The 15619-nt window shown below is 39.5% G+C and overlaps 1 protein-coding gene across 5 annotated transcripts in view; it reads left to right on the top strand.

Moving 5' to 3' along the window:
• Positions 1-13676, top strand: part of PDE7A (phosphodiesterase 7A) — a 70628-nt gene extending 56952 nt beyond the window's left edge. For 4 of the 5 annotated variants that reach the window (XM_052704781.1, XM_052704778.1, XM_052704777.1 and 1 more), the window contains 9 exons: positions 1293-1356; positions 3648-3743; positions 6712-6812; positions 7997-8128; positions 8417-8508; positions 9096-9240; positions 10047-10143; positions 11044-11124; positions 12708-13676. In XM_052704781.1, the coding sequence (XP_052560741.1) occupies positions 1293-1356; positions 3648-3743; positions 6712-6812; positions 7997-8128; positions 8417-8508; positions 9096-9240; positions 10047-10143; positions 11044-11124; positions 12708-12919 (1020 nt within the window). In that variant the 3' untranslated portion in view covers positions 12920-13676. The remainder of the gene's footprint in view (positions 1-1292; positions 1357-3647; positions 3744-6711; positions 6813-7996; positions 8129-8416; positions 8509-9095; positions 9241-10046; positions 10144-11043; positions 11125-12707) is intronic. The other variant, XM_052704780.1, reaches the window with a different exon arrangement.
• The last annotated feature ends 1943 nt before the right edge of the window (positions 13677-15619 follow it).

Below are 15619 nucleotides of genomic sequence, written 5' to 3'. Positions count from 1 at the left end.
AAAGCTCAACAGAATGCATTAATTTGTCAGAAGATTATGCCAAAATGATATTTCTATATGCAATTCTTCTAGAAAAGTGTGATAGCTGTAACATACACTAGAGCAAACTGTTAAGACAGGTGATAGTAAATCCTTTGTCCATAGCTGGACGAAGGGCTAGTGAATTTGGAAACAGGAGAGATGTAGTGCTGACAGGGAAGGAGTAGGAAAAGTTTATAGGTTGTAAAGAGCCCAAAGGCTGTGTCTTGCTACTGATAGTATATAATGCTTTTTGTTAATAACTTTTATGCACAAAAGGAATATCCTCGTAATACAGTGCGCTGATACTGAATGGGGTCAGGCTACAGTGTAGGAAGAATCTTAAGAACAGATTTGAAGAATACACATGTAATTCGACAGCAGAAAGATCTTGTTAATGTTGTGTATTTCTTCTGGTAACTTAGTTTTAGTGGTTGGTAGAGAAAACCTAGCATGTAGTACCAGGATCACAACTACAGATTTAATGAGAGTCTGAGAAAGCAAGTATCCACTGTAAGACATGCTGGCCAGGTAATTCTCATGGAGGTAGGAGTAGAAAAGGTGGTGACCTAAACTGAGGCCTTGAAAGTGCCAGGTTAGTGTCCATCTGTGTTCATGAAAGCATGTATAGCAGCTGTGAAGTGATAGTCCATTGTAAAATGACAAGATGGTTTCTAATGGAGAAATTATAAGCTTTTCTTACTTTCTTACGAAGACATCTAGGTAGTATTTTCGCCATTTAAACAAAAAGGGAAAGTGAGAAATTAAAGGACTACTTGCAGATTATTACTTTGTCGCAAAACTTGAAGTGGAAGATCTGGAAGAGATCTTGTGACAGAAGGTTGGAAGTCATCTGACAGAGTTTTGTGATCAATACATTTGTTAAGATGATTGCATGAAATGTCAAGCGTGGGCCTCTTAAGGTGTCTCAATTTTATTTTCTAAGTTTGAACAGTTATTTTGTCATGCTGCTTCTGCTTCTAACCTAATTGTCTTAAATTGTCATACTACTTTTATGAAAATGATTAGAGGATGAAGGGGAAGTCTCAAATTTTACTGTTGAGATGCTTCTCAAATTTCAGTCTTTTAATTTGTAGCGTATATTTCAAAGTTTCCCAATTTTCAGACAAATTGAATATTTACAGTACTGTTTTTGTGTGTAGAAATTCAGAGACCGATGCAAGTCCTTAAAAGCTTAAATACTCCTCTGGCCTATAGGAAGATAGCCACACACTGAGGGGAAAAAGAATTAAAACTATTGTGTTTTCTTTCAGTGTATGTTGGAGAAGGTTGGAAACTGGAATTTTGATATCTTTCTTTTTGATAGACTGACAAATGGTGAGTTTGCTTTTCTCTTGTGTTTTTATCTCCTAGTATAACTTAGCTGTTGCTCCTACATTGTGGTATATGGTAGCTGGTTCACTAAAAAGCAAAGATTTCATCACGTAGTACTCTCTGCTTTAACAGTCTTCAATATGAATTCTGATTTGCCATGCCGCTCTGTTAAAATGCCATTAATGTCAGTACTGATAATAATCACTGATTTATAGAAGATGCCCTTGTACTTTATAGGTGGTATTCTTTCTCTTTTGTTTTTACTGTAAGTAGTATTTAATATAAATTGACAATCTTGCTCACTTAATCTATTTTTTAATTATGGAATGGTGTTAATTTAAAGATCTTTGTGCAAAAGGTCGGTTGCAGTTAATGACTACTTTTCTGGATAAATTGAATTTTGGATAGAACAGTTGTGTTAGTATTACTTTACAGCACAATAAAAAGGCAAAATAGTATGAACACATTGTAGTTACGACATCTGGTAGAATACCTAGAGAATTAGGAGGTGAGCAAACATAAACTGCTGTATATATGGTTTACACAACATACAAAAGGAGAACAGATTATGGTTTTGCCATACCCATTACAAGTGGCAGTAGGAAAGAGTTGGTTAAAAACTAAATCAAATGAAGTGTTGTGAAGCTACGGATAGTCAGTTGGGAAAGAGATCTGTAAATGTGCTGGAAAGGAGGTGGACTGCTGTAGTGGACAGAGAGAACGTTTGTATTTTAATGTGGAGCAATGGAAAGAGGAAAGAGATGGGTAAGTCCAAGGAAACTGGCGCTTGTGCCAGTGGAAGGCTCCTGGAGCCTGGACTGTGAGCAGGGAGCAGCTGGTGTCTTTTTTCTGTCAGTCAGAAGGAGTTGTTAGCAGAGATGCAGTTAGTTTGTTTGCAGATTGGCAGGAAGGCATAGAAACTAAGTTCAGAAAGCAAAATATAGCACCACGTTGCTATTTTGTTAAAAGCATGCTTGACTTACCTAGAGTAAAAGTAGTGTCCTCACATTTTGATATAAATCGAAATGTGAATATAGAAGTGGAAACAGTGGGGATTCTTACAAAGATAGTGCTTGTATGGATAATCATAAACTCTAACTCAAAATGCAGTTTGTGCAAGGTAATTTGTTTGTAAACTTAGCTTATTAAAGATTAGTGTAGCAGAAGGGAAGTAATCTGAAGTCCTCCTTTTGATACCGAGCCTTTTTTGTCGAAAGTATGCATTTTGTTCAGATATATTTCCAGTATACTGTGCAGCTTCTATTGTGGAAGCCTTTCTTGATCCATCCTCTTTGCATCCTAATTTTGTTGTTTTAAGAGCATGTTGGGAGTAGTGACGTTCTTAAGGGTAGAACACACAACATTGCTGTACATGCAGCTTCACCCAGTGAGCTGCCCTGGGCAAACTTGTAAAAAAAAAAATAAAAAAAAAATAAAAAAGAGTTGCTCGGTAAATGCTGTTTAAATAAATGTGTATCTTACAGAGAGGAAGTGGCAGGCACCCTTAAATACTTCAAGCAAATGATAAGTTAGATTTAGCAGAATTGTTTGTCCTTTTGTATCTCAGTTTCTGCCTGGGCTAGATTATCTGATTCCTGCTAAATGAGATTGTCAGAGTAAATGTACCAACCCTGAGTAATCCTTCCCTACGTACTGTTTGCAGAGTAAATAATTTGCAAGCTATTTCAGGTAAACAGTAAACATGCAGTTATTTCCCTGGCTTTTACAGCTTTGTCTGTTTTATGACTGTATGTGGTTGCAATATTATCACTGTGAGCAGGTGAAATGTATTACAAGCTTTTAATGTACGTTTCCTAGAGAAATGTAGAACTTTTTATTAGATTTCTGGCTGAAATAAGGAATAATTTCCTGCACACAAAAAAAGATGAAAATGCATGACAGCATACGTGCAATGTGCATGATCGAGATGATTGAGCTTTTTGTTTTTCTGGTGGTTTCTGTATTCCTCTCTGAGCTGTGTGTCCATCTATAAAAATAATGATGCAACATACCACTAAGTTTGAATACTGTTGTAATGGATTTGAACGTTTAAACTTCTTGCTTTTTTAATGTTGGTAACATTTTCCTCCTGTCATTTGGCAGTGAACAATATTGGCAGTCACTAGAGGAGTCAGCTAATGGAATCTTGTCATGCAAGAAGATTTAAGTATTTATCATGGTGTAGAAAAATTTGCTTATGTAATTTTTGTGTCCAGTTTGTTTGAAATACGTTTCTTGTGAAAGTCACTGATTTCATGACTTCCAATGAATTAGTATTTTCATCTTATTTTTAGGAAACAGTCTAGTCAGCTTAACCTTTCATCTGTTTAATCTTCATGGACTAATTGAACACTTCCAGTTAGATACGATGAAACTCCGTAGATTTTTGGGTAAATACAGCTTTTTATTATGATGAATATTGCTGTTTATCCGAATTTTCATGCCTTAACTGAAGTGCTGGTTGTAGTTCAGCAATAAGGTTTGAAGAGTGCCAACCCTGTCCAGATCGTACAGTAATTTTAACTGTATCAGTTGAGAGAAAATCTCTCAAGTTTCTGTGAGTATAGATGTTTCCATGTTAAAACCAAGCAAGTATGTTTATGGCAGATGCTATATTGTTTTTATTAAATCTGAATTTCAGGAATGAATGTGAATTCATTCGTGTGACAATTCTATTGAGAAAGATAGACTGCTCCTTTATTTGGTGCAATTTTCATCTCTTTTAGCTTTTGTTTTTGAAATTTTCCATATAATTTCATAACTATACTGATCAGACCACGTTGGCCAATTTGATGCCGTGTCTTGCTGAAGCTCTCATACAAGTACTCACTGTGCTGTAGGTGTACTGTCTCCATAAACAGGGCATGAGCTTGTTGCTGGGCTGTGTGTGCCTGTGGCACTGGAAAGCTTCAATGGGAAGAACTATAAATACAACATGGAGCATTTGAGCATTCAGACTTCCACTTGTCAGCTGAAGGAGCTGCATCCCTGTGCCACAGACAGACCCCGGTGTGAGGCTTCCATCATTCATTCATTTCTTCTGTGATTGCACCTTTTATTTACTTCTGTGGAATGGGATGCTGATTTCTAACGGAGCAGGAGGAAGAGGTTTCTGATCCCTCTTAGCAGAGTTTCTCAGTTTCAGAGAAAGCAGTGTTGTGGTTCTGAAGCTTATCATTTAACAGGGAAGACAACCATGTTCAGTAGGCTTTTCTCCACTTTCAAATAATGGAATATTTTTGTTTTCATCGTTTCTTTCTACTTGAGGATTTTTAATTGTTCTGTCATGAGTTTAATCTTTAAAAAGGAGCTCAACTCCTTCCAGCATTAAAAAGACACAGAAGCTGACCTTGAGGACTGGTATTAGGATAGATGTGTGCAGAAAGCAGATAAGAGAAATCTGATTTTGAGCTGTTGGAGTTGTAACTGAGTGTGTTTGGTTGTCAGCTTGCTTATCCTCTGGCTTGTGGAGATTTATCAAAGAAGTATTTAATTTGAAGTGAAACTCCAGATAGGAATAACTGGATTAGTTGATCAGAATTCAAAACTGTAAGCCACTGAAATGGTGTGAGACTGTGGGAGAAGGCAACATTTTATTCTAACACTGAAATCAATCATCATTTTCTTTTTGTTATTGGCTTCTACTTAACAGCAGTAACAAAACATTTCTTAGCTCTGCCCCAGACCATCTGTTGAATCAAGGAGCTTTTCTGCAAGTAATGCTTCTTGGCATTAAATCATTCTTTTCTTTTGTTGCCCTTTATACCCTAGGTCATAGTAATCTGAAGAGAAAATTTCAGATGGCTGATACTTCATGTACTCCCCAGTGCCCCACAAAATCCATCTTGTTTGAGAACTTACTACAATCTTTTTTTTAAGAAGAGAAATCTGGTTTTAGTCGTTAGTGGAACCTTAATATTTTATTTTGTGTATGTGTGTATATGTACATATATGTATGCATACATAAACACACACACACACACACACACACACACATATATATATTTGCTTATATGCACACACAGTCTTTCTATGATTTCAAAAGGTTATCTGGAGATTGACCAGCTCCTCTTGTATGCTTTCAATTTCTTATTCCACATTCAAAGAGAGAGAAAATACAAGGCAAATACTGTCCTTGTTCTACTTTATTAAAATAAGTTAGAAGTATTCCAGACTTTGAGTATCTAGACCAGCTTATGAAACCTTAAAAACAGAGGATTAAATGATGGGCATCTTCACTCATTTGGTAGACATAAGGAATATGTGAAAGTGAGCTCTACCTCAGGTTAACAGAGCCCAGAGATGCTTATTTTCTTTATTATTGTCCAGATGAGGTTTCAGCAGTGTGCCAAATGCCAGCAAAATTACAAGTGGTTACAGTTTTTTGGCTTTTCATAAGCCACGAATCTTCACAAATACTATGCGCTGCTCTAACATTACAGTCACAATCACATGGAGAGTGCTGGCATTGTAAACTGAGTAGGAAAAGATGTTTGGATGGGAATGACAGAGCGTAGTCAGCCAGGAAAGTGTTCTTCTGAGGTTGGCTTGGATGAACTAATGTGTCATCAGGCAAGACTTTGCAATTTAAAGTATAGTTTGATTGCTGCTCTTCAGGTCTTCTCTCTATCCTTTTAAATGTTACAGTTCTCTTACGCTTTGTATTCAAGCTTATGTGGATATTCTTTAAAATGTTGTACATATGTTCAAAGACAGTCAGGAAGATGGAGGAGAAAAACAAGGAAGAAGATAAGGAGGAAATATTAATCTTAGATGATGACCTGACTTGCCACTCCTAATGAGATTCCTTTCTAAATTGTATATAGGCTTAAAATTCCCTAAGTACACAAGTAGTAGAAAACGCCCGTACTGCATAGAGGTGGCTTCTCATGACCACTGTAGGAAGAGGAAAGAAAAGCACTACCTATGGCAGTAAAACACTGCCTACTTCCTCTGATTTGTCTGTTTTCAAGGCATGATGTTTAGTCATCCCAGTGCTTTGGTTCATAGTATCATCTTCATTCTTATGCTTGGTTGCCTCAACATTCAAGCAGGCTAGGTTTTCAAAGGGAGACTTCCTTGGAAGTCAAAGCATCTCAGATAATATATTGATTTCAAGTTGTATAATTCTTTCTCTGACATGGCTTTACATGTAGCTCATTTCTTGCGGAAAAGTTTCCTCACATAAAAATCTTTTATGCTTGGTTTTGGTTCAACTGACAATTCACTGACTTTGACGCTTTCGTGCGTGTGTAACTTGTGATGTTGCATATTTCTGTGCCTAACAAGGAGATGTAAAATGATGCATGAAAAAATTGCTGTTTTATTTAAATTTAGATATTTGTTATTTTCCTGCAGTTATGGTTCAAGAAGATTATCACAGTCAAAACCCTTATCATAATGCAGTTCATGCTGCTGATGTGACTCAGGCCATGCACTGTTACTTAAAAGAGCCTAAGGTAAGGAAGCATTCTCAATTATACATATGGAAATACATGTGTTTAATCATAGAATCATAGAATTGCCCAGGTTGGAAGGGACCCTAACGGTCATCAAGTCCAACCACAACCTAACCATACTAGCTAACTCTAACATATTAGCTAACTCTAACAGCCCTCTGCTAAATCATGTCCCTGAGCACCACATCCAAGCAGTTTTCAAATGCATCCAGGGATGGTGACTCAGCCACCTCCCTGGGGAGCCTATTGCAGTGCTTAACAATCCTTTCTGTAAAGAAGTTTTTCCTGATATCCAACCTAAGTTTACCCTGGTGCAACTTGATGTAGTTTCCCCTCGTCCTGTCACCAGTGAGAAGAAACCAACCCCGCTCTCACTGTAAGCATCTTTCAGATATTGGAAGAGAGCAGTAAGGTCTCCCCTCAGCCTCTTTTTCCCCACACTGAACAGCCCCAGTTCCTTCAGTCTCTCCTCATAGGCCATATTCTCCAAGCCCTTCACCAGCCTTGTTGCCCTTCTTTGGACCTGCTCCAGCACCTCAATGTCCTTTCTGTATTGAGATATTAAGGTGCCCAAAACTGAACACAGTGTATTGTGTGCACATACAGTTTTTACTGTAAAAAAAAAAAAAAAAAAAAAAAAGCCCCCCCAAAAACAAAGCAAACAGCCTCCTTTCCCCAAACTCACCTTTTTATCACAACAACAAGCAGGGCTGATACCCAGTGTGCCTTTAAGGCACACGGTTTGGTAGCTCTGAGCATTTTTTAGTGTAATACTGTTGATGAATGCTTTGTAATGCTTCAGATAGAAGTATAGGATTGGTATCATTAGTAACATATACAGTTACTGGTTCTGCTGCACCACCATGATAAAGATGGGGTGTAGTAGATGGTAAATGCAAAAGGGCATATAACTTCCTGTCCTTGCAGGGAGTTGCAACTTTTCACTTTTGTACATGCAATACTGTCCTCTGTTTTAGTGCCAATTAGGCTTTCCTCCTGTGTTTAGGACTTAAACAAAAACAAAAAACGGAGACTGAGTAGAATATTGGTTTCACATTATTTAACTTTTCATTGAATTCCTGTTGGCTTTTAACTACTAAAAAAGAAAACCATAAATGTGACGCTGGTGCAGGTATGGCCACGCTTGTATTGCTGACAGGATTCTGTTTGTTGTTACCTTACAGCTGTCCGAATCCTTAACTCCATGGGATGTTCTGCTCAGTTTAATTGCAGCTGCCACACATGATTTGGATCACCCAGGCGTTAACCAACCTTTCCTAATTAAAACAAACCATTACTTAGCAACTTTGTATAAGGTAAGAAGAAAATTGGTTGCTTTGAAATCGGGTTTGGAGAATTTTGGAGGAGAACAGAAAAGGAATATAAATTGTGGTGTCTTTAGCTTCTTGTAGGTGTGAATTGAAAGAGTGTTTCCATGCCCCTGGGATAAAACTGTGAGCTGATGAAGTATTTAGGATGTGAGAGACTTGGTTCTCTCTATAAGCAAACAAAGAAACAAGCCCTCTGTGTGGTGCAGCTGTTAGTGTAAGGCATTCAATTACAAAAAAGTCTCTGATACCTGTGATATCTGCTGTCATTTGCAGAATACCTCAGTATTGGAGAACCATCACTGGAGATCAGCAGTGGGGTTGCTGAGAGAGTCTGGTTTATTTGCACATATGTCATTAGAAAACAGGTATGTTGATACGAAGTAATTTGTCTTAGTTTAAGATGCAAGTAAGCTGTATCTGAATAAAGAGAGCATTAGAAAACAAACAAAGTTATTGCATGGCAGTTCATTACCTAAATTTGGTATCTGGACCTTTTTAATAATTCCTTGCTACTAGGGTAGAGCAGTGCAATGTAGAACTTGGAACACAACATTCAGTGTGGGCACACTGAAGAGGTATAGTCAAGCACCTGGTTATGTTAAAGCTTTTCTCGTTCTGTCACTGCAATTGTAGTTTAGCACAGAACCTTCTTACCTGTGTTAACAATCAGTACACTTTGAACAATTAATTTGTGTGTATTTGGGGGAAAAACAAACAAAAATCCAAATCTGTTGTTCTGAAAGCTGCCAATGAAATGTCCCAATATTTGTTTGGAAGTGGCAGGAAAAACAAAAGAAGAAACTGCTGTGAAAATGCTGATCAGTAAGCTTGTGACTTGCATCTGCATAATAATGAATATGACTAAAACGATCCCACACACAACCAGTGTGAATCTAGTGATAGCTATTGTTCTTTGTTACCCTCTCTGAATACCTGGTGCCACTAATTTCAGGCAGCTGATGGAAAGCCAGATAGGTGATCTCATTCTTGCCACAGACATCAGTCAGCAAAATGAGTATCTGTCCATGTTCCGATCCCACCTGGATAGAGGAGACCTATGTTTAGAGGATGCGAACCACCGTCACTTCATTTTACAGGTGATTTTTTTTTTTGTTATGTTTTTTAAAAACATGATTTTAATTTCAAAAATAATTAACGTGCTAAATACTACTACTTGTAGGCTATGTTAAAAATGAAATAAATGCCTTCAGTTGTTTTGTTTCACTACAAAAAGGTTGTTCCCTCCACTTACGTCTCCTCCCTTCCTCCTAGCATGTAGCCCCAGAGATATCACATGCTGGTAATCTGGAATCTTAGAGCTGTTAAGATAAGGAGAGATGCACTTCTAAGAACTAGATTTTGCATTCTGATGACTCCAGCACAGTCTCAGAACTGTGAAATGCTTTGTTAGAACACGTTTCAGCAAAGAAGAAAAAAAAAGTACAACTAATTGAATCAGCTTCATACCTTCAGCTTCATAGGTGTATGTATCATTAGATCTGTTCTGTGGACTGCAAAAGAAATCAGACAAACAGATGAGAAGTTCTGTCCTTTGCAAACCATTACAGAAGATGTAAACTTAAGAGGTAGAAACACAAAACACTGTTTGCTTACACTGACACTTCTGAGTTTGTTGCTGCCTCCTTAATTAGTACATATACTAAATGTAATGCCCTTGAAATGCTTTGACTTGCCTTTATTTTGGTATTGCTCAGAGATGATCACAAGATCTAATTGTTTCCCATGTGTTTAAGTGTGATTATAGAATGCAACCAGAGGGAAGCACAAATGTCAGGTCGGTTTGTTGTTTGCAAAATGTCTGCTGCCAGAAATAGGGAACTGAAGATATTGTTGGAAGGAAAGGGGCAGTTGGGTGGCCTAATGCTGTGTATTAACTTCCTAGATGGCTTTGAAGTGTGCTGATATTTGTAATCCGTGTCGGACTTGGGAGCTGAGTAAGCAGTGGAGTGAAAAAGTAACAGAGGAGTTCTTCCATCAAGGCAAGTGAGAGTATGGGTAGCAGGTGATGTATTTATGGTGTGGAGAAAGCAATCATGAGTCACAGCTGCATGCAAATAAATAGTGACTTACATTTATGACTAACACTGATCTACAGTACAGTGTGGGATTTTTTTCCTGTACTGGTTGTGTTTCTTGGAAAAGGCTGGTGCTGCTGACACCTGGTGAAAACCACTGAAGAGTTCTGAATGCAGAATGGCAGGTTCAATAGATCCTCCATCCTGAAAGGTGCATCAGATGAATAATCATGTTCAGTTTACGTGTTCCTGCTGCTTTCAGTAAGTTAGGAAATATATTCTTGCCAGATCTTGTATATTAAAAATTTCCCTGGCAATGAGGGCCTGTTGGTGAGCAGGAAGAAGCTAGGAAAGAGATTCTGATAAAGCAGTAGCTGTACCTAGATGGACAACATTTGATGAGGCTTTTAATTGACAGATGGAAGACATGAGTTTTGTCCACTGTTACTGAGTTCTTTTAATAATAAAGAACCCGTGCTTCTCCTTTTTCAAGGGTGGTTTATCTTGACTTGAGAAATGCTAATGTGCACAGCTATGAAAAATGGAGAGCTGAGTTCTTGAGCGCTGAGATGTGGAACTTACTGTCAGAGGAAGATACGTGGAAATGTAACAGCAAATTGCCCTTAGTGAGAAATAAATTCGTGAAGGCCAAACTGTTGTCTTCTGTGTAGCAAAGTGGGATGAGGGGGTCTTAATTTGTCATTTCAACTGCAGCCCAGGGGTTTTTGCAAGGAAGTATGTTCAGGAATCCATTGATCTGTTGCTTTTCATTCGTTACTGCTTGTGTGATTTAAAAAAAAACCCAAAAAACCTGTTATTGGACGTGTTGACTTAACCTGTTGTATTATACTTCTGCTTCTTTAGGAGATATTGAAAAAAAATATCACTTGGGTGTGAGTCCACTTTGTGACCGACAGACGGAGACCATTGCCAACATCCAGATTGGTAACTGCAGTTCTGTGTATTTCAGTAGATTCCATTCAGAATGTGTATTGGAGAAAATACCATATCTGTATGTTTGCTGCAAGCTTTGCCTGGTCTGTCTGTGTGCACTTCACAGGAGGATTCCAGCTCTCTGATTTAGCTTTCTGGAATGCTAGCAGTCAGTTTAAATACAGCCTTAGTAAGGGCAGTAGATACTGAACTGATAGAGAACCCAGAGACATGAAATTACTGCTAACTCCAATTGGATTTAAAATAGCTGAAGGGCTGACTTGCTTATTAAGTAGTTTATGTAGATTGAATAGGAATCTTTTCAAACCTTGCAAAGAATAATATATTTAACCATAACTGTACTATGAGTTGTGTTTGAAATTAGAGATTGAGAAGATCTCATCTGTTCAATCAGCTGCAAGTCTAATTTAGAATGTTGGAAAAATCATGTTTTTGTAATTCACAGACAGAACCAAGCACAACTTCAGTAGTCTTACATTTGTTTGTGTGAACAGGTACTGCAAATAGGTGCAGCAAAAATAGAAATCATGGAATGGTTTATGGTCAGATTGGCTTAGAATTAATTAAATGTATGTTGTTGTTTTGTTTCCTTTTCAGGTAAAAAATTTTTTTCTGATTGTGCTTTTCAGTATTTTTAATCAGGTTTATGTTGTGATAAGAATCAGCTTTTCTTATTCTTCCCACCCATGTTTAGATCATTTATGAGGTAATTTGTTAGAAAAACTATATTTCTAAAAGAGATTGTGTAGTTTATGCGACTTAGTTATTGATTAGATAACTAAGATTTAGATTCTCTCTCCCTGTTCTCTAATACTTTCCTTTATTTGCTCACTGTTCTGGAAAAAAAAAAAGATCTTGTAATCCAGTATTAGTTGGTCCAGTGGAGGGCCACAAGGATGTCCTATGGAGACAGGCTGAGGGAGCTGTAGGGGGTTGGAACTAGATGAGGGGCCTGCCAACCTCTCTGGACAGCCTGTTTCTGTGCTCTGTCACCCTTACCATAAAGTTCTTCTACATGCTGTGTTTGAGTTTTAGGCTATTACTCCTTGTCTTATTGCTGTGCACCACCAAGAGCCTGGCCTCATCCATTTGCCTCCCTCCTCCCTTTAGATATTTACGAACATTGATCAGATCTCTTCTCAGTGGTCTTTTCCCCAGGCTGAAGAGACCCCATGTTACTCAGCCTTTCTCCCTATAGGAGGTGCTTCAGGCCTTTATTCACTTTTGTGGCCCTCCACTGGACTCCTCCTAGGAGATCCCTGTCTTTTTTGAGGTGAGGAGCCCAGAACTGGACACAGTAGTCTAAATGTGGCCTCACCAGGGCAGAGTAGAGGAGAAGGATCACCTCCGTTGGCCTTCTTGGCCACAGGAGCTCATCATGCTGGCTCATCACCGACCTGTTGTCTGCCAAGACAACAGAGCTTCTCCACAGAGCTCCTCTCCAGCAGGTCATCCCCCAACCTGTACTGAATGCAATACTCGGCATGGTTTAGCTTATTGTTACATCTTACTTGAACGACGTAGTTTCTGTCCCTGTTTTCCTCACGTGGCTGTGTGTGTTTGCTGTTTTGAAGGCTTCATGACCTACCTGGTGGAGCCACTGTTTGCAGAGTGGGCCCGCTTCTCCAACACGCGGCTGTCGCAGACGATGCTCGGCCACCTGGGACTGAACAAGGCGAGCTGGAAGGGGGTGCAGAGAGAACAGTCCGGCGGCGGGGAGGATGCTGACCCTGCCTTTGAGGAGATGGACTCAGACATATTACCTCAGGAACCTCGATTGTCCTGACCTCAGCCCTCATGACAAAACTGCCTCTTCTCTCGGTGTCTGCACAGCTGGATTAAAGGAGATACTTGCTCGCCCGAGGTCTTGGTAAAATGATGCCAGCATTATTTATTATTTCCAAGTTTTCCTTCGACACAGACATTTGAACCTGATTTTTTTTTAACTGCGAGATCTGAACATAGAGCAATATGCAGATGCCTCGGTTGGTTTTCGTTGGGAACCTTGAATATGCAAAGCACAGCGGTGACCGAGCCTTGGAGGAACAGTACGAAGGCTTCATTGTGCCACACCTTTGTTTTTCTTTAGTGAAATTTGAAACACGGTCTTCAGATGTAAGACTTGAGATGGATCGTTCCACTTCCTCGGAGTTTAGCGAGACTTGCATGAATGTGTTGGGAGCACACCTTCCACTCAGTCCCTGTTTTAATACGGAAATGTGAAGTGCCCATCCTCTGCTGCCTCTGGCAAGACTTGATGTTTACAAACGTACTCTGAAACTATGGGTTCTAGACTTAACCTTTGCGCATGGCTGTGAAGGAACCACTAACCCGGGTTTTTTGCTTTTTTAAAAGAAAAAAGATCAAATCCGAGACTGCAGCTCTTGTTTTTTGGATGCCGGAAAAGCCTCCCATTTGCCATAATTTTGTTTGTGCACTGGGAACTGAGCATTCATCATAGAGCACAGCCAAGCTTTACTCCAGTGCTGTATGGGAATGCAGTTTTTTAAAAGCGGAAAACACGTCAGAATTCGGGAAGGGGCGCGGGGGGGGGGGGGGGGGGCATCTGAACTGCATTGCGATTCTGCAGTGAAAACATTGCATGTTGTTTTCACTATTGTACACTTGAACTGCACATGCAAGAGAAAAAAAAAAACAAAGGTGGAATGTCTCAACACCATCATCAGCTCAGGGTATTTGCCAATCTGAAATAAAGCGGGATGGGAAGCGTGTCCTTCAGAACAAGGGTACAAATGCCCCTTTGCTGCAGTGTGTGTATGTGTGGGCGCGTGAGTCTGTGTGGGGGGTGGGGGGGAGTGGGGTGGGAGGGTCTGGGCAGGGTTTGAAAGGCAGCATTTTATTATTTCTTTTTTTTTTTTAATTTATTCTTTTAGAATGTGACAATTTCATCAACAGCCACATCGGGGAGGAAACTGTAACAGATTGCTACAGATGCCTTAAACTATGCACAAAGCTAAGTGACCAAATTTGTTTGTGATTTGAAGGAAAAAAGAAAAAAAAAAAAAAGAAAAATTACAAAAAAAAAAAAACAACACAACCAAGTGCATTGTTTACCTGTTCCTCCCTCTGCTGAAACATCGCCCGTTGGTGGGGTTTGGATGGGAAAAGGAGAAAATGTTTTTCTAGGACAAAATTAAAGGACTAATTTTAAACTTAACAACATTCCATTTTTGTAATTTGTTTGACATCGTTTTCAGTACAGTAAGCACAACTGTAAGCTGATTTGAGAAACTGGTGCTTTCTTTTAGTTCACTTGTATTTCCCTGTTACTCTTGTAAAAGACTGTTTATCGATTCTGTTTACAGTTTGTCGCAACAGCCATTTCTGGGAGAGAGCTTCAGCGTAAAGCCGTTGGCAAGGCTTTGCCGCAGTCGTTTTAATATGTGCCTGTTGCTGTTAACTTCTGATTGGTAAAAGAGATGGTTTTGCATTCTGCTCCCGTACATTTAAGTTACAGCCGAGTCCAGCAGTACAGAAAGGCGGCGAAGGCTGCAGTCGGCTTCCACTGTACACTGAGCCCAGCTTTGGATTTGGAAATTGTCCTCAGATTCTGGAATTTATTGGCTTGGCCTCTTACTGTATGGAAAACAACTTCTGACTTACCTGTTCGTTTCCCCTCTAAAATTGAGTTGTTGGTTATTCTTTCATGTTCCCTGAAGTAATACTGTAATTCTTGAGGTGGCCATGTTTAAAGAAATAAATTTGTAATGAAACCACTCGTTCTGAGCCTGCGTCAGCTTCCTTCCTTTGTTATCTGAGTCCGGGGAGAAGGATCAAAAGCAACATGAGTGTGGGTGGCTGCTGAGATGGCTATGAGTGGCCTCTCCTCAGCAGGCTGCTCAGCAAAGGGCCACCCTGGATGGCCTTGTTAAGGACTGGGCCTCACTGGCTCTATCAACTTTGCTACTTGTTGCCTTGTTGCAGGCTTTTAGATATGTGTCACTATTTCTAATGGAAAGGAAATGAATTCACAAATATCTATTTAGCACTACTTAAATGTAATATTGATAAACAACCTGTGCCATTTGTTGTTAAGCAGGTTGCTCTAGTTGGTAAGAACCAATGCAGTGGGTCCCAGTGCTGAGTGCCAGGGTTCTGATCCCACTTATGAGTGTATGTGGGAGCTTCTGACATTGGATTGAAGTAAAAATCAAAATCCCTTTTCTTCAAAGCACTGCCTGGAAATTCCTTCTAAAAACCTATGCTGAATATCAGCATTAATTGTTTCATGTGCTGCTGAGAGCATCGATGTGCTGCGAGATCTGTAATGCATTACAGCTGCTGAGAGTCACTCAGCCCATCTGGATCCTGGAGTGCATTATGGGATGGATGTCAGGTTCCCATTGTAACTGCTTTAATCTGCAGATCTGCTGCTGGGCCACCCCATGTGCTGATGGAGAGCCAGGCACAGGCCTTGGGCTCTGCTGCAGGTGTCTGTCCGGTGTGTGTGTCCCCACTTTGAGTT

This window comes from Tympanuchus pallidicinctus, unplaced genomic scaffold (assembly GCF_026119805.1).
Source record: "Tympanuchus pallidicinctus isolate F22 unplaced genomic scaffold, pur_lepc_1.0 scaffold5, whole genome shotgun sequence".
Classification (NCBI taxonomy): Eukaryota; Metazoa; Chordata; class Aves; order Galliformes; family Phasianidae; genus Tympanuchus; species Tympanuchus pallidicinctus.
This window is presented reverse-complemented; position numbering and strand designations above follow the sequence as displayed.